This window comes from Myotis daubentonii, chromosome 1 (assembly GCF_963259705.1).
Source record: "Myotis daubentonii chromosome 1, mMyoDau2.1, whole genome shotgun sequence".
NCBI lineage: Eukaryota > Metazoa > Chordata > Mammalia > Chiroptera > Vespertilionidae > Myotis > Myotis daubentonii.
In genome coordinates this window covers 147,749,711-147,767,904 of record NC_081840.1, presented here as the reverse complement: position 1 = coordinate 147,767,904, position 18,194 = coordinate 147,749,711, and the positions used below count along the sequence as shown (strand labels likewise).

Here is an 18,194-nt window from a genome sequence, read left to right as displayed (position 1 = left end):
ATCCCTTTTGGGGGCTAATAGGGCGGTAATTTTTGGTGTATTTATGTGAAGCTGATTCCATTAAGTAAATGGCCCCTCTCTTTGGAAAAAAAAAAAAGGCTGTGATCTCCCTGCAGGCAAAATTCTCACCCTGGCCTTGGGTTCCATTTCTAACACACCAGGCAATCCGTACACACGGAATTAAAGATGACCCACCCTGCACTACTCTTACAGCTAGCCTGACTGCACGGGACACACTGGGCAGCCAAGCCACAGGGCTTATACCTCCTTTCAAACATCCCCTACCCCTAGCTACCAGGAATACAGACATGCATACAAGAGCTGTATCCGTTTCACCAAGATTGTATTAATGAAATGATGACGACTTTATAACCAGGGGGAAAATGCTTTTCAAATTTAAAAGGTTTATTAGAGAAACTCAAATGAGGCACACCATATACAAGGTTAGAAGTCAGAAAGCAGCCTGGGAAAAATATCTGCTCTACTTACAATATACAGCGTTTTAAAATAGAGTTTATATTGTCTACATAAAGAGCCTGAAAAGAGTGCTAAAACTCACAAAGTATTTAAACACGCTACAAAAAATTTTCATTGGAACAAAACTGGCATTTGCCAGTAAGATTACTGGGAACAGGTTTTTCCCCATTAAAATATTCAGTGTTTTTGAGGATGTTGAGACAGATACTCTCATAATGTTAGTGGCATGTAAAGAGACATCATCCTTGAATAAAGCAATTTAATTTTATGAAATTGTACAGCTTACATTGTTCATGCGTTTTTATCAATTTATTAAATATACTTTATTGCACTTACTATGTGCCTGGTATTGTTCTAAGTACTTTACAAATATTAATTCAGGCCCTGGCTGGGTGGCTCAGTTGGTTGAAGCACTGTCCCGTACACCAAAAAAGGTTGCGGGTTCCATTCCTGGTCAGGGCACATACCTAGATTATGGGTTTGATCGGGGCGTGTACAGGAGGCAGCCAATTGATGTTTCTCTCACACATCAATGTTTCTCTCTCTCTCTCTTTCCCTCCCTCACCCCTCCCCCTCTCTAAAAATCAATAAAAACATATCCTCAGTTGGGGATTACAAATATATATATACTAGAGGCCCGGTGCACAATAATTTGTGCACTCGGGGGAAGGGGGGTCCCTCAGCCCAGCCTGTGCCCTCTCGCAGTCTGGGATCCCTCAGGAGATAACAACCTGCTGGCTTAGGCCTGCTCCCAGGTGGCAGAGTGCTGGAAGCAGGTCCATCCTTGCTGTTTCAAGGGACCTGGCATATATGGCATACTGTTCTTAATATGTTTGCTCACCTTCTTGGCACTATGTGTTTTAACCAAGGTCACCTCTCTGAAAAAGGTTGTTTCCCCAGGTAGGGATTTTCCCCTGAAGTTAGGGAGGGAATAAAACCCCTTAACTAAGTGCCAGGCGGGTAATTAATCACTTTAACTATGAACAATCATGCTTAAGCTACATAATCTTTACTCCCTGGAATGGAGATAAGAAACGCCCTAACCTTTGGAATAGAGATTGATAGGATTGGAATCAACTGGTATAAATACAGATGTAACAAGACAACAGGAAACAGAACCTAGACACAGAACCTAGACACAGAAGAACTTCGCTGGAAAGAACATGGCAAAAGATCCTGGACAGAAACTGGCAACAGAACCTAGAGACAGAACCTAGCGAGAGAACCTGGCTGAAGAACCTAGAGACAGAACCTGGCTACAGAACCTGGATAGAACATGGCAAGAGAACCTGACTAGAACCTGGTGACCGAACCTGGCTGGAGAACCTGGACAGAACCTAGAGACAGAACCTAGCAAGAGAACATGGACACAGAACCTGGCTGGAGATCCTAACCAGAACTTTGCCGGAGATCCTGACCAGAACTTGGCTAGAGATCCTGGCTAGGCTGCTGATCAACTGAACGCTGTCTCTGTGTCATTCCTTCTTCGCCGACTCCGACCACACCTTTGGGGACCTCTGGATCTGCTGGGGTTGGACCCCAGCAGCAGAGGGCAGGCCCAATCCCTAGGTGCAGCCCCTGGTCGGGCTCAGAGCAGGGCCGATTGGGGAGTTGGGGCGCCGCCCCCTGTCATGCACAGAGCAGGGCGATCGGGAGGTTGTGATGCCACCCTCAGTCACGCTCAGGGTAGAGTCAATTGGGGGGTTGGGGCACTTCCCCCTGTCACACACAGAGCAGGGCCCATCAGGGGGGTTGGAGCTCTGTACCCTGTCACGCACAGAGCAGGGCCAATCAGAGGGTTGAGGAGCTCCCCCTGTCACGCACAGAGCAGGGCCGATCAGGGGGTTGAGGAGCTCCCCCCTGTCATGCACAGAGTAGGGCCAATAGGGGAGTTGGGGCACCGCCCCCTGTCACACACAGAGCAGGGCGGATCAGGGGGTTGGGACGCTGCCCCCTGTCATGCATAGAGCAGGGCCCATCAGGAGGGTTGGGACTCGGTACCCTGTCACACACAGAGCAGGGCTGATCAGGGGGTTGAGGAGCTCCGCACTGTCACTCACAGAGCAGGGCCCATCAGGAGGGGTTGGGGCACCACCCCCCATCACACACAGAGCAGGGGGATCAGGGGGTTGGGGCGCCGCCCTCTATCACCCACAGAGCAGGGCCGATCAGGGGGTTGGGGTGCTGCACCCTGTCACACACAGAGCAGGGCCGATCAGGGGGTTAGGGCACTGCACCCTGTCACACACAGAGCTGCAGGGCAATCAGGGGGTTTGGGTGCTGCCCCCTGTCACGCTGATCCCAGTGCCAGGAGGCATATTACCCTTTTACTATATAGAATAGAGGCCTGGTGCACGGGTGGGGGCTGGCTGGTTTGCCCTGAAGGGTGTCCTGGATCAGGGTGGGAGTCCCCACTGGGGTGCCTGGCCAGTCTGGCTGAGGGGCTGAGGTCCATTTTCAGGCTGACAGGTGACTGAAGCTCCCAACCGCTCCTTTTTTTCTTTTTTTTTTTTTATTCTGGGCCAGCTTTAGCTCTGAGGCCTCGGCTGCTGAAAACAGGTTTCTGGCCTTTGTTTGCTGTCTGTATTTGATACAATGTTGCGGTCCGGCTGGCTGAAGCCCGGCTGAGTAAAGCAGGTTTCTGGGTTTTTTTTAGCTTCTATATTTGCAACATAGTTGCTTAGAGTTGCAGCTGAGAGGCCAGCAAGTCAGGCGGGGAACGTTGGAGTCCTCCGTCACTGAAGCAAGCAAGCCTCCCTGTTCGCATCAGCTGCCTGGCTGCCGGCTGCCATCTTGGCTGGCAGTTAATTTGCTTATCTCCCTGATTAGCCAATGGGAAGGGTAGCGGTCGTACGCCAATTACCATGTTTCTCTTTTATTAGATAGGAAGGATTCCTCATACTAACCCTGTGAGGTAAGTACTGTTATTACCTATCTGTACAGTAAAGGACACTGAGCCACAGAAAGGTTAAGTAACTTGTCCAAGGTTACACAGCTAGTAAGTGCCAGAGCCAAGAGGTGAACCCAGTCTGGCTGGCTCCGGAGTTCACGGCCTTAACCTTTTTACCTCACACTCTCCTTCCTGTGAATTCTCACTATGAAAAGACACACTGCAGGCACATGAATGCCACTCTTCTATGTCAGGTGTTGGCAATTACCAATGCAATCCTATAGTCCAAATCCAGCCCCCCCCCCTCCCAGCCTGTTTTTAAATAAAGTTTATTGGCACACGGCCACATTCATCTCAGCATGTGCTGTCTCCGCTGCCTTCCCGATACAACAGCAGGATTGAGAGGCTGCAGCAGAAACCACGTGCCCTAAAATATTCACTCTGGCCCTATCCATGAGAGCGTGCAGACCCCTGTCCTATGTGGGTGCCGTATATCGTCAGGATGCCTCTCCAAGAGCCTGAATAACTGACCCAGAAAGACTCCCAGGAAGCACTACGGTCTAGTCTGGAGAAAGTGTTCTGGATGATACAACAGGTACTTTTGTGAGACCAAGAGTTCCCATCCCTGCGCCTGGCGTGGCTCCCCCGTGGAGGAACAGCCCTTGTTCTCAGGAAGTATTGATTGTGCTGCTGAGCTTGACCACTGGGTCGGCCCTGCACCCCCACTTTTACAGCCAGCCTCTGATTTGCTACACATTGTTCTTTCTAGCATATTACTACTACCTGCCACTCACACAGCATAAACTGGTAAGAAAGTCCAATCATAACATCTGGTTAGTAACATGATTTTTAAAAAATCCAGACAATTTAAAACCACAAAACTAAACAAATAAAAAACGAGTGTTAGGAAAGTGAGACTCCCTAAGAGCCTATACTCCTGGGCTGGGGACTGGCACGTGCTGCTCTGCTCTTTCTGGCGCCCGGGGTCCACATCCACAGGCGACTGACTCGGCTGATTCGTGAACAACCTGAGTCTTCATGGGCTAATACAATACTGTGAGTTCAAACTCAAGAATCTTTTAGAGCCCTGACTGGTTTGGCTCAGTGGATAGAGCGTTGGCCTGCGGACTGGGGGGGCGTCCCAGGTTTGATTCCAGTCGGGGGCAGGTGCCTTGGTTGCGGGCATGTCCCCAGTCGGGGGTGTGCAGGAGGCAGCTGATCGATGTTTCTCTCTCATCGATGTTTCTGGCTCTCTATTCCTCTCCCTTCCTCTCTGTAAAAAATCAATAAAATATATATATTTTTAAAAAGGAATCTTTTAGAAAGCAAAAGTAGGCTATGAAAAGAACAACAATGATACAGAAAATTATGGTAAAAAAAAGGTGAGATAGTTACAAAAATTTTTAATGGCATTTTGTGACACAACTGCCCCTTTAGAAAAGCTGCCAAGTCACGCAGAAGTGTGGCCCTTACATTTCGGGAGAACCAGTGAGTAACTAAACAAATGTAGAGACTGAGGCAACCAACGCGAAGCAATGAAGGGCCAGGGTGACTTTACAGCTCATAACTGGGGACCCTAAGGGGAAAGGTCGAGGCATGCTTTCCATTTGACCGCACTTCTTACTGAAAACAAAACACACAAACGACAACGCAGCATTCCACTGAGAAGCAGCTTCCCTAGCATGACCTGGGGCAGGGCGGGCTGCTCTTCTCTCATCACCTCCCGACTATGCGTGCTGCTCCTGCCAACAGCGAAGGCCCCGTGTTCTGTTTGGGATGCACGGGTCCGTCAGGCTGTGCCGGACACACAGGGTGGTCCTGGCTCCTGAGGCCCAGAAGCTAAAGCTTATGGAGTAACAAAATCCATCTGTGGAAACACAGCCACTCTTCAACAGTCTGCTTCGCCCCTTTGGATCTCAGACTCCCCATGACGGCCCTGGCGAGCTAGAAAGGAGGCGCAGCTCACTCTTCCCAATCCATGGACAAGCCTGCAGCACAAGTGCCCCATCTCCCGCATCGTTCTCCTGCACAAGAATTCCACCTGGAGCAAGTCAGGTCCCGGGAAAATCAGCCCTTCCCATGCTACTCAGACTCCACCTTGCAGGTAACAGGATGCTTTCCCAGGGCTTTGCTGAAGTCTAGCAGAGATTCAAACGTCTTCTGGCTGGTCATCGGCGTTTTAATGACCTGGAAATGCAAAGTGGAGAAGAATTATGACCTAGATCAGCACACAATTTTAACAGAACAGTTCAAGAAACATTGACCAAAAGCACCCACACGGGCAGCAAAAATAGCTTTTGTTTCGGAATAGAAGGATCTCAGCCAGAAACAAAATGTTTACCAAAACGCCCACTTTAAGACACTGAAGTACTACAGAATACACAAAATCAAGGCCTAAAATAAAAGGGTGAGGGTTCGTGTAGGAGAGTTTTACAGGCTTTGTTGTGAGACAGACCTGGGCTCAAATCCCAACTGCACCACCTCCTGGCCCACAACTTGGCATGTTTTGTGAGACTAAAACGACACTGAAATCACTCTACCTGTCTCAAGGAACTGAGGCGAGACTGTGAGGCAGGGCAGGATTGCAGCCCTAGCAGGCAGGAACTGCTCCCTAGGTGCCGGCTTTTGCTGGTGTTTTACCTGCTCCTGTTTACCACTTCAGGGAGGTAACTGGAGGAGCCTAAAGGCTCTCTTTGCTTCTGAACAGACCAACCACAGAGGAAGGCTTTCAATTCCTGCAAACAGGGGCCCAGGGCTGGGGCTGGCCTGCCAGGCACCTTGGGAAGGTGCCCCGGTCCTCGTACCTCCTACGAGGTGCAGTGCAAGGGTCTAGTGGGCCACTGGGATCCACAGGCGACGGCACAAGCACCATGCCTCGCAGCCAGCCCTCAGGAAACATTGACTTTACATGTCAAGAGTTAGATTCTGGCAAAAAGAGTGAGAGCCAGGTGAATTCATACTTTAAAAAAACCAAAGGATGGAGATATATATATATATATACATACATATATATATATACACACATACACATACACACACACACACACACACACACACACTGTAAATGCCACTTAAGGACTTCACCGAAAGTCAAAGCAAACAGGCGGGACTTCTCCATCAGACGCTGTCTATGAACTTAGGCAGGCCAGACCAACCCTGCGTGCCCCTCTCCTGTGACATGGGATGAGGACACCCGATACGTCCACCCTACTTGAGGGCGCCATGTGCCTTAATGAGCCAGTACCTGTGCAAGATGAAAGGTGCAGCTAAGTGAAGAGATTCTCACTGTGTTTTAATGTGAGCACAGCCTGGGGTGTGGTGGAGTGCCAGGACACTAAGGGAAGTCAGTAAGTGGAAGCAGAAAAAAGCGCCAGGAAGATGGGGACGAGGCTGGGAAGAACCAGGCCCGACACTGCTCTGTGGCATCACCCATCGGAGAGCAACCCGAGAGCTGATCTAAGGAGGTGCCGCACATCCCATCAGAGCTACAAATATGGAGTAGGGCACAGGCCGCGCAGTACGGAGTTTTAAAAATAATGTGTTAAAGAAGTCAATGGTAAAGGCTTTTAACGGGAGGGCTGCATATTCATTCACTTAACCAAGAGCAACATGCTACACATAATCTGTTTATAGCTCCAGCAGGGTCTGAAGATATATATATATATATATATATATATATATATATATATCCAGTTCCAAGTAAAAGGCAAGAGCCACTCAGCCACATGTGAAAGCTAAAGAATAAACACTGAATAGAGAAGAGCTCTTTTTTAGAAAATATTTTCTAGAGAATGCTAACATTTGCTAATAAGTATTAGCTGTTAACAACCAATGTGCAACATTTTCAAAGACACAGATGGACCCGATCCAATAAATGCAGTTGAAAACAACATTATTAGAGTTTGAAGTAAATCTATAAAATGTGTCTTTATCTCCAAAACACATATGCACATGATATGTGGTTTACACAAGAAAGTAATTAGTTGCTAAGTACAGAAATGTTAAAAATCCCATTCCACTTCTTTTGCTCTTTTCTGCATAAAAGAGGATAAATGTGGTTTTCTCTATCCCCTCTTCATTCTTCAAAAACCGCCATAGGGAATGGGGTAAATTGGAAGAAGCTGAGGAGCAATGTTAGTAGAACAGACAGATTCCTATCGCAAGCTGGTCAGAGCTGTCACTCGACAGAAAACTATAGGAAAACAGTCCTCGTTAAACCTAACGCTCACGCTGCTGCGGGATGGGGTGGGGTGGGGAGGGCAGGGATAAAGGAAGGAGCAAGGCCTGGAGAAGGCAGCAGTGGGGAAAACAAGTCCCGAAACACTCGGGCTCCACATCCCCCACACTTCGCACGGCAATAAATCTCCAACCTCACAACAAATGCTACTTTAATAGCGGCTGCTCCTCACACCCCGTCATTAGTCCACTGTAAAAGGCAAGTTGCCACATTTCAGGTACCAATTGTCTACTGTGACTCCATCTTCCTCATCCCCAAGTCTCCAAGCAAACAGAAGCAGCAACCAGGAAGGCTGGGGCAGCTCTCCCAGGCCACTCCCTTCCACCTGCGGGTTTGTGGTCAGGAAGTTCAAGGTTATCAGGAGCTCTTTAAATAGCTCTGATCACAACACCCAAAAGATGTGCCTCACCCTGGCACAATACTGAGGCCCTATTAAATGGGGCCAAATTCATCCCAGGAGCAGTGGACGAGGAGGTGATAGTGGCTCTTGTGTAAAACCAGGCTGTCTAATAAGAATTCCATCTACAGCCTGGAGCAAACTGGCCTCACCGAGACCAAACACGTGTGGCTCTCCCCTGGTCGCATCAAGTCAGTGATCTTTAGTGCTGCCTCCCAGTCAGATGCCTCTCTCTGCACTGCCCACCAGCTTTGGAACAAACAAGTAACTAACATTCCACAAAGTTAACTGCCCTCCTGGACATCACGGGTCAGAACACAGGGCTGTGGAGAAACGAAGCACAGGGGCCTTCCTTTGGCTCTGAAAGGATAGGCTATCCCCAGAAAAACACAGCACAAGGACAACCTACCCCCCCTCTCCCACCCACTTAGAATCCTTCCGGTGCAATGCCCCATGGCAGGGCGGGTGCGAATCAGAGGAGCAGGACAGAGTTGCAAAGCAAGCAGACACACACAGCAGGGGCCCACTGACCTCCACAAGCTTCATCATGGGCACTGGGTTGAAGAAGTGCAGCCCGGCGAAGCGGTCCTGTCTGGTGGTGGCATTGGCTATGTTCGTGATCTGCAGAGAGGAAGTGTTGCTGGCAAAGATTGTGTGTCTGTGGAGAGAAAGATGGTAGGTTATCGGAATGAATCCCATCTTTGGGAACAGTCAGGACTATTCTCAGATGCAATGCATGAGGCAACACAACACTTCCTGCCCAGATCTGCTGTCCTGACCCCCGGAGGAAGTCAGAGAAAAGACTTCTTCATATAAGAAACTGAAGTCAAGTGATCTGGTTCACTTAATTTTAAAATTTTATATTAAGTAATTTAAAAGTTATTTGTTCCAAAGGAGTACTTATTAATCTTTGCCAATCGTTCCTTAATTTTAGGGAGCAAAATTTCTCCTCTCCACTTGTATTAATTTTCATGGTATGAGGGAAAAAAGGAGGCAGCTACTTAACCAACCTCAGCCATAAAATAAAACTCTAAGTGATCAAAGACCAATGAAAGAAAGGATGCATCCAGACACTCAAACAAAAGTTGTAAAGAAACACCTGGATTCTCAACTAGAACCATCAGATAAGAAGCATGAACGAAGATCTTTTCCCCAGTGAAAAGCTTTACTTCTCCACTGAATGGGAATTCAAATGAAAAGAGAAGAAAACCACCTGGTCCAAAAGCAGTTTTAAGGTTCCACAAGTAGAACTGGGAAAGAAAACATACATGTTTATACATGATAAATGTAGTTCAAGGTATTGTGCTCCTAAAAAGACAGTGCCGTCTTCTTTTGTGCATATAAAATATTGTGAAATTAAAAAAAAAATACTGACTTAAACCAAATTTAATTTTTAAGACCACAATAAAGTGGGGTGCCAAATGAACAGGCAAATCTTTTTTTTTTTCAAACAGGCAAATCTTTAAATAGGCAAGACTTACAAGCTTTCCTATGGCACCACCTTGTGGATGAGTAGATACAAAACACCCTAATGCTAATTAGAACCACAAAGGCCTGGTCACAATACAGCAGGAAGGAGAGCAGTCCTTTACTGAGGATTTGTGGTTCCTGCTTACCAAAACATCAGGGGCAAGTGGGAGGAGGGGCAGAAGGCTGAGAGGAGAAACAAGTGGATTTGGAAAGAGGAGAGAAGACTGAGGTGAAAGGAGAAGCCAGTGTGGCTGGGTGGCTGGTCAAGCCCCCAGGAAAGATCCTCCGGATCTTACACAGGAGAGCGCTCACTTTTAAGGCACCACAGCACCCAGCTTTCTCAACAACTTCCAAGTTAGCCAATTTAAAAGCCAGGTAGAGGGGCTTTTTCTTTTTTTAAATTTTAAAGTTTTAAAATTCTAGTTTTCAAAGCTGTTTGCTTTTTGGTCAATGGAGGAAATAAACTACCTCCCCATACAGAAGATAATGAGAAAAGATCCTCTGCAATAACAACGAGTGTGGTTGCCACAAACCACACACCCTGAGCCATAGCAGCAGGGGCAGTTGAAGGGCATTTACCGGACATCTGAAGGGCAACCCACTTGCAAAAAGGGGAAATGAAGCACTGATTGCAGAGCATGTTTTGTGAAAGGATGAAGTCACAACAGAGCCCAGTCCCAAGTGTCCCCAACCTAGGACACTCCCAGCACACGTTTTCCAGAAGGGGAAATGTCTCCTCCCACTGCTCCTACCAGCATCTCATGTCTTCTTCCAACACAAACACAATGTGCTGCATAATGAGTATACAGGGTTCTCTTATCTTCCACAAAAGTATGCCCTCACATTTTCCCTTTCTTGGACCATCTTTTTTTTTTTCCTTTCTGACAGTCAGTTACAAAAAAAGCTATTTTTCTCTTAAATGTACTAAGAAAAAATCGACAGTGCTAGCCTAATGATCACTGGCAGTGCCTGCAGGCCTGAGTGTGGAGAAGGCAAGAGGGGGTGGTGGGGACTGCGGTGGGTCAGAGTCCAAGAGTGTCGGCAGGGAGAGCCAGGACTCAGCTGACTCGGGGTCTTAGCCAAGCTTTCATCTGCAGTTCCTACACGAGAGCAGTCATGTCCTCCTCCATCCGGAATGCTATCACTGAAACATATTTTCATCTCCTGTTACAGGACCTAACTGTAAAGCACTGCAGTAAAGTATATCTTACTCAAGCTACTTAAAATGAAAACAAGCGTGTAGAGAAGGACAGCTGATGGCCAGAAGCACAGTCACATCTGTGGTGGGCACCACTCCCCCTATTTTACAGATTGCTAGGGAAGTTAGTCTTAGAGTTAGAACTGGGATGGTCTTTGAAATTATTTACCCCTAACCCAACTCAAATTACAGATGATACAACTGAGAGCCAGAAAGGTTTGCTGGCAGTCCACAACCAGAGGGAAGTGGTGGGGCTGGCCCCAGAACCCTCACTTTCCCTACAGTCCTCCCATTACTGGATGCTGACATAGAGGGCAGTCACACCTGTCACTGTCACCAGGGAATGACCAACATTGCAATACTAGAAGCCTGGTGCACAAGATTCATTCACTTGGCAGTGGGGGGCGGGGGGGAGGGGTCCCTCAGCCCAGCCTGTGCCCTCTCGCAGTCCGAGAGCCCTCGGGGGCATGTCCAACTGACAGCGTAAGAGCAGGCCTAAGTGGCAGTCAGACACCCTTAGTGCTGCCACAGAAGCGGGAGAGGCTCCTGCCACTGCCGCCGCACTCGCCCGGCTTCTGGCTGAGCAGTGCTCCCCCTATGGGAGCGCACTGACCACCAGGGGCAGCTCCTGAGTTGAGCTTCTGCCCCCTGGTGTTCAGTGTGCGTCATAGCAACTGGTCATTCTGCCATTCGGTCAATTTGTATATTAGCCTTTTATTATATAGGACAGGCCAAACTACTCGGTTATACTCCCTTTCCCGGGGCAAGTGTCTGCTTATCTTAGAGGGCTTCCTGCCGACTTTGGAGCCAACCAAGAAAGCCCTCAGTTTCTGTTAGGTGTTTCTGCAGCCCCCCTACATGCCAGTGTACAGAGCATGAGCATGCAGACTGGCAGTGATAGACAGGTGACAGAAAGATAAGTCTCTTCTCTTTGCTGGGGCAGGGCCTCTCCTGAACCCAGGCCATTGAGCTCTGAGGGTTGACATTCCAGCAGGCTGGTATGCAAGGGTCTCTCTGTAGCCACTGTTCACTAGTGGCTGCCTAAGAATTACTTGTGTCATATAATCTTATTTTGACCAAGAAGGGTGAGTGCAGTCAAATGAAACAGCAGGGGAGCATGAATGAGTCAGTCAGGTGTCACCATCACCAAAAGCCAGAGTCAAGCACAACAGAAGGCTCCAGACTCTGAGAACATGAGCTGCACGTGCACAAGCGTGCTGACCGTGCACAGTCCTGAGTCCCAGGCACCTGCAAGCCTAACCTTCATGGGGCTGGCTATCCTCCCCACCCTTCGCCAGAGCCTGGTCAGAACTTAATGCTCCTTTAATGCTCACAAAACCATTATGATTTAATACAGATAAAGCTTAGAACAGGAGAGCCCTGGAAAAACATTGTGCAGACAGAGGCACCCCTTCCCTTACACCATTCTGTTAGTTCCACCCAAATAAGGGGACATGGGAAACCGCTCTGAGGGTCCTCAGCAGACACTGAAGGACATGCCCTCCTCCACCCTCTGGCCTGCGAGGGCCCGTGACCCAGATGCTGCGAGAGGCAAAGGCCTGGCCCGGATGGACCCTCCATTTACCATGGGAAATTCCACCTTTGTTTGGGGACCAGAATCAGATCAGGGCAGCCGGATCCTCAGGAAGCAAACTGGGAATGGTGACTGGAGACCAAGGGAACTAGCTGTGGGCGACATGGGGAGTGGGCTTACAGCCAGAAGCCACATTCCCGGGAGGAAGCCCTCAGACCCAAGGACGTCAGGGTCCACGTACTCGGAGGCAAACTTGTCCAGCCTCTTGAAGAGCTCGTTCTTCACCTTCAGGTTCTCCACGATGGCCTCCACCACCAGGTCCACGCTGTGGACCACAGATGCTGCGTCTGTGTTGGTCGATACGTTGCTCAGGGTCTTCTCCACAAACTCACTGCCTGCCTGTTGCCGGGAAAGGAAGGAGACATTCACTGAGCTCACTGGAAAATGGAGTGTGATTGACTGCTAAGGGGAAGGAAAGAGGAGGGTGAGACTAGGCCCACACACCTGACACAACCTGAATGCACCTCGAGATTCTGAGAAGTAAAACTCCCTATGTTCCTGCTTAGGGACAGCGGCATCTCCATGTATGTTAGAGACCGAGGCAAGAATTCGGCCTGTGGACAAGCCCAGCTGCTGGTCAACTATCACTGTCAGCTATAGGTTGTAACCTTCCAGGCTTCTGGCCAGCTCTGCTCTGGTTACTAAACCGTCTGTTAACAGCGCCTGTACTGGCCTGCTGACATCTGTCCCCAGAGTGACAGGCTGCCAGGTTCTGGTCCAGGAAGCCTATAATTTGTCCTTCCGGGGAAGGGTGAAAGCTTAGCTCAGGACCATCCGTCAGTCTGGGAGGTGGTGCTGACTATTGCCCTCTCACAGGAGGTAGGGAAGAGCTGAGTAAGAGCAACAGAGAGGGTAAGAAAGCCAAACTCAGCGTTCCCCAGACAATACTCTCCCATCACAGGCCAGCAACTGGTTGTTTCACAAACATGCCAGGCACAGCCTCTGCTCTCGAGAGCTTCAAGTCCCATCTTTCCTCATCATGACTCCAGGTCTCCACAAACAGACCTCAGGGCAGGAACAGACAGTTCTGCCATTTGGTTTCAAAATGTAATTTGCCCACGGACATTGAAATGGTCATAATCAGCCAAGGCTCTCAAATCATCACTGAATAGCCAACTCTCAGAGCTGTTCAAAAGAAACATGAAGTGAGAGGACAGGTCACTTTTAAATTTCCATTGGCTGCATTTTATAAAGTGAAAACAGGTAAAATTTTTATTGAACCCAATATATCGAAGATATCATTTCAAAATTAATCAATGTTATAAAATTTTAGATGCTTGATATTAGGTTAATACAGTACGTCAACCAGACAGGCTGAAGATGACACGTCCCTCTCAGAGGATGTTTCTGGCAGAGATGAGAAATGTCAGGAGACTGGATTCCTACGGAGTGACTCTTTGGAGCTCAGCGACCTGGGCACAGGGGCATTTATTTACACGCAGGACGGGGCTAGACTCTGCCCACTGAGGACAGTCTGCAGGGTAAACAAGGAAAATATGCAGGTGATCGATCTGGGTTCAAATTCACTCTGAAAACTAGATCCACCCTGTCCCTCTGATTTTTAAAAGGTGATTAGATATTAAGAAAATGCAAACCCAAAAGACGAGATACCACTTTCACACCTCCTATGATGGCTTTTATGAAAAAAAGGAAGGAAGGAAGGAAGGAAGGAAGGAAGGAAGGAAGGAAGGAAGGAAGGAAGGGAGGGAGGGAGGGAGGGAGGGAGGGAGGGAGGGAGGGAGGGAGGGAGGGAGGAAGGAAGGAAGGAAGGAAGGAAGGAAGGAAGGAAGGAAGGAAGGAAGGAAGGAAGGAAGGGAGGAAGGAAATAACAAGTGTTGGCCAGGATGTAGAGTATCTGAAACTTCCGTACACTGTTGGTGGGAATGTAAAACAGTGCAGCCATTATGGAAACCGGATTGGTGATTCCTCAGAAAAACAACAGGATTGCCATATAACCAAGCAATTCCATTTCTAGGTACAGAACTGAAAGAACTGAAAGAGGGACTTGAACAGATAGTATACTGATGTTTAGTGTAGCATTATTCATAATAGCCAAAAGGTAAAAAACAAACAAACAATCAAGTATCCACTCACAAGTGAATGGATAAACAAAATGTGGTATACACATAAAATGGAATATTATTCAGTCATAAAAAGGAATGAAGTTCATAGATGGGCCTTGAAGAATTATACCAAATGAAAGACAAATATGGTATGATTTCACTTACTGAGTTTTCTATAACAGGTAAATTCAGACAGACAGAAAGACTGGAGGTTAAGAGAGACTGGGGAAGAAGGGAATGGGGAATTATGGTTTAATGGGTACAGTCTTTGGAGAGATGAAAAAGTTTTACAAACAGTGGTAATGGTTGTATAACAGTGTGAATTAATTAAAGTCACTGAGTTAAAATGGCAAATTTTTTCTTATATGGATTTATCACAATAAAATTTTTTTCTTTTAATCCTCGCCCAAGGATTTTTTTTTATTATTATTGATTTGAGACAGAGAAAGAGAGAGAGAAACATGGACGTGAAACATAAATGTTTATTAGTTGCCTCCCAACCAAGGATCGAGCCTGCAGCCTAGGTATGTGTCCTGACTAGAAATCGAACTCACCACCTTTTTTGGTGTATGGGATGACGCTCCAACCAACTGACCCACCTGGCCAGGGCAATAAAAAGATTTTTAAAGGGACCTAGACACATCCTTGTGGATACCTCAGATGAAAAAGAACAAAATCCCCACCGGCACTCTTCTCTGCCTGTATATGGAGAATTTCCATTCAAGCCCCAAGGAAACCACCCTACGCAACTTTAATAAGGTGACAAAGGTAAGCAAAGACTCACTGGGGTGCCTTTTGCAGTACATCTAATTACTTGTGAAGGTCCATTGAAAAGGAGTCAGTGAACCAGAGTCCTGGCCTTCCAGGCCTTCCTCAAGTTCTCGTACCTCTGCTGCTGCTGGAAGTGACAATGACTCTGTATTTTCCGCTCTCACAAGTACATCAATAACAGGCATTACATGTTACCTAAGCAACCGAAAGTTTCTATCGAAACATAGTATTTATGGTCTCACTCTCTTTTTAACTTACAAGTATGAGAATTATCTTTCTGTTTTTCTCTCGTGCATCCTTATAACAAAATAGGTGTCATTCAATCCTAAACTCTGTGGACAGAATGAGTTCACTACCTGCAGAACTTTCTCCTCAACCTCAAATCCCACCCAACAATGTGGTTACTTAATTCTCCTGTTTTTTAACCAGTCTCCTCTGTATGTTTAGTGACTATGTTATTATATTGGTCTAAAGTTTTGGAGAAATGTGTTTTACATAAACAAACTGAAAAAGTAAGCAAAGGCCAGCACCTCACCCTTCCTCCAAGAATGTGAAGTGGTCAGAGGACTGGTCTTGAGGATGCTGAGAATAAGAAATTACCTGTGGGTTTTCTGCAAACTTCTTCTTGGCTATTTTCTTAAGGCTTTCCTCAATTCCCTTTTTGGATTTTGCCAGGATGTCCTCTGCCTGGTCCACCAACACTACTGTGTGGCCAGTTGCTGCAGCAACCTAAAGCAAAAAATAATAAATAATAATAATAATTTTGTTTAGAAAAGAAAATATAAAAGCTAAATATAGAGTTTCATATTCCACATTCTAGTCAAACTACTAAGTCAGCATAAGAAGGCCAACACTATCTAGACACAGTTTTTGCTAAAAACACAGCTCTCGCCAGGCGCTGTTCTAAACCCTTTATGCGAATGACAAATGCTCAAAACCTGCCGTCTAAATCAGAGTTCTAAAGGTCACACTACAATTGCCTCCTGTACTGCCCTATACAACACCAAAGCCATGAGCAACATGTAGCTACTGAAATTAATTGAAATTAAGTAAAATTAAAGATCTAATTCTTCTGTAAAGTATATGATTGTCTAACTACTATGTTATACATCTGAAACTAATACAAAATAATGAATGTAAACTGTAATCGAAAAAAATGTATTTTAATTTCAGTTCCTCAGCTGCACTAGCCATATCTAGCCATATTCTAATGCTCAATGGTCCCCCACATCCGTCCTCAGAGCCGGCATGTTCTGCACAGCTCTACGCCTGGGCTCTGCTCTTCTGCAGTCCTTGCATCACCAAGAGGTAAGACTTAAACTCTAGTAATGGTGCAAAAAGACCCTTGTCCTCAAGGGTTGTTTAGTGACAAGACTCTCATTTAGGAGGGCAATTCCCCTCCCTTCCCCATGCCCACTGTAGCTGAATCCTGAGGGCACTTTAGTGAAACTGCCACAAGTTTGAAAGCAACCAGCTTAGTTCAGTCACAGTCCCTATGTCATCACAGTTTGCCCATAGCTTTGGCCAAGACTGTGGAATGGTTGGTGTGGCTAAAAACAGATCTGGTCACATCAGAGGCAGGTGTTGTAAGTGAATGAGTTCAAGCCATAAGTAACAGGGCACATGTGACCTGATGCAAACATACGAGGCCACACACTGAGATGCCTTCTCTGGGTGTGAGAAGCCTTGCAGAGCCATTGCTTGGGAGCTTCTGAGGCATCAAGGCTGCGTAGGAGAGAGGCAGGTCAGCGAGAATGAACCTGCCCGGAGATGACAGAAAATAGAACAGCTGACCCTTGAACACCATGGGTTTAAACTTCACTGGTCCACTTACGCGTGGATTTTTTCTCCATAAATACTGCAAATGTATTTTCTCTTCCTTATGATTTTCTTAACATTTTCTTTTCTCTATTTATTGCAAGGCCACAGTATATAACACACATAACATACAAAATATATGTTAATCGACTGTTTATGTTATTGGTAAGGCTGCCAGTGGGCTATTAAGATTAGTTAAGATTTGGGGAGTCAAAAGTTACACATGAATCTTTGACTGCACTTCTAATCACCACATTGTACAAGGGTCAACTGTATGTAATTCTAAACCCCTGTCAGATGTGAGATTTGTGAAACCAGGCAGCTAAAACTCAAAGGAAAAAAACAAAAAGGAAAAAAAATAAGAAACAGAAGAACAAAACTCAAAGACACAGAGGTGCAAATCCCAAAGACAGATTTCCAAAGAATATTTTTAAAAATGGCAAGACGGGTTTTAAATGGGCGTTAATTACAATTCTCCCTGACCCCGCTTCTCCCCAGAAAGCTGCAAGTCCGTGCCTGTGGAGCTGGGAGACAGTATCCAAGCCCACCTAGGAACCAAGAGAAGGAAGTCTACCAGGACCAGACAGTCTGATAAGCCCAGCTTGGCAAAGGGGTGAAGGGGGCATGAGTCATCTTGATAACTTGCTCTCTGAGCAGAAGCCCAGGCTGCAAGCAGGCAGGCAGCACCGTCAAAGTAAAACCAGGTCCAGAAAGCAAAACACCCACTGACCCAGACAATAGTTCCCCCTAAGCAATGACAGAATAAGGCCCATCTAGCCAACATCTTAATCACTGGACACGAATGTGAAAGTCCAATTCAATAAATTCAAAGTAAAAAGTGAGAGCAACTTTAGAAACTGTATAAAGGCCATGTAGCAGGCCTGAGACTGTTTACACCCTTGGCTGCATCAGGAAACTCAGACTCAGGGAGGGTTCCCACCATTCCCTGATAAGAAAGGCTTGCTGCACCTGGACTCTACAGCGTGGTTTATGCTGAACACCTGCTTTCCTTCTGAGCTAGGAATTCTAGTACTTGCTAGGTAGAGGATGCCTATGTGACCAGCCCTAATAAAAACCCAGGGCTCTGAGTCTCTAATGCAGCGGTTCTCAACCTGTGGGTCCCGACCCCTTTGGCGGTCAAACGACCCTTTCACAGGGGTCGCCTAAGACCATCCTGCATATCAGATACTTACATTACGATTCATAACAGTAGCAACATTACAGTTATGAAGTAGCAACGAAAATAATTTTATGGTTGGGTCACAACATGAGGAACTGT

The 18,194-nt window shown here is 46.9% G+C and overlaps 1 protein-coding gene across 1 annotated transcript in view; it reads right to left on the bottom strand.

Moving 5' to 3' along the window:
- Positions 1–18,194, bottom strand: part of HADH (hydroxyacyl-CoA dehydrogenase) — a 47,316-nt gene that overhangs the window by 8,030 nt on the left and 21,092 nt on the right. The window contains exons 2-5 of the mRNA XM_059661970.1: positions 15,698–15,826; positions 12,445–12,602; positions 8,533–8,659; positions 5,465–5,554 (exon numbers count right to left, since the gene is read on the bottom strand). Coding sequence (XP_059517953.1) covers positions 5,465–5,554; positions 8,533–8,659; positions 12,445–12,602; positions 15,698–15,826 — 504 coding nt within the window. The remainder of the gene's footprint in view (positions 1–5,464; positions 5,555–8,532; positions 8,660–12,444; positions 12,603–15,697; positions 15,827–18,194) is intronic.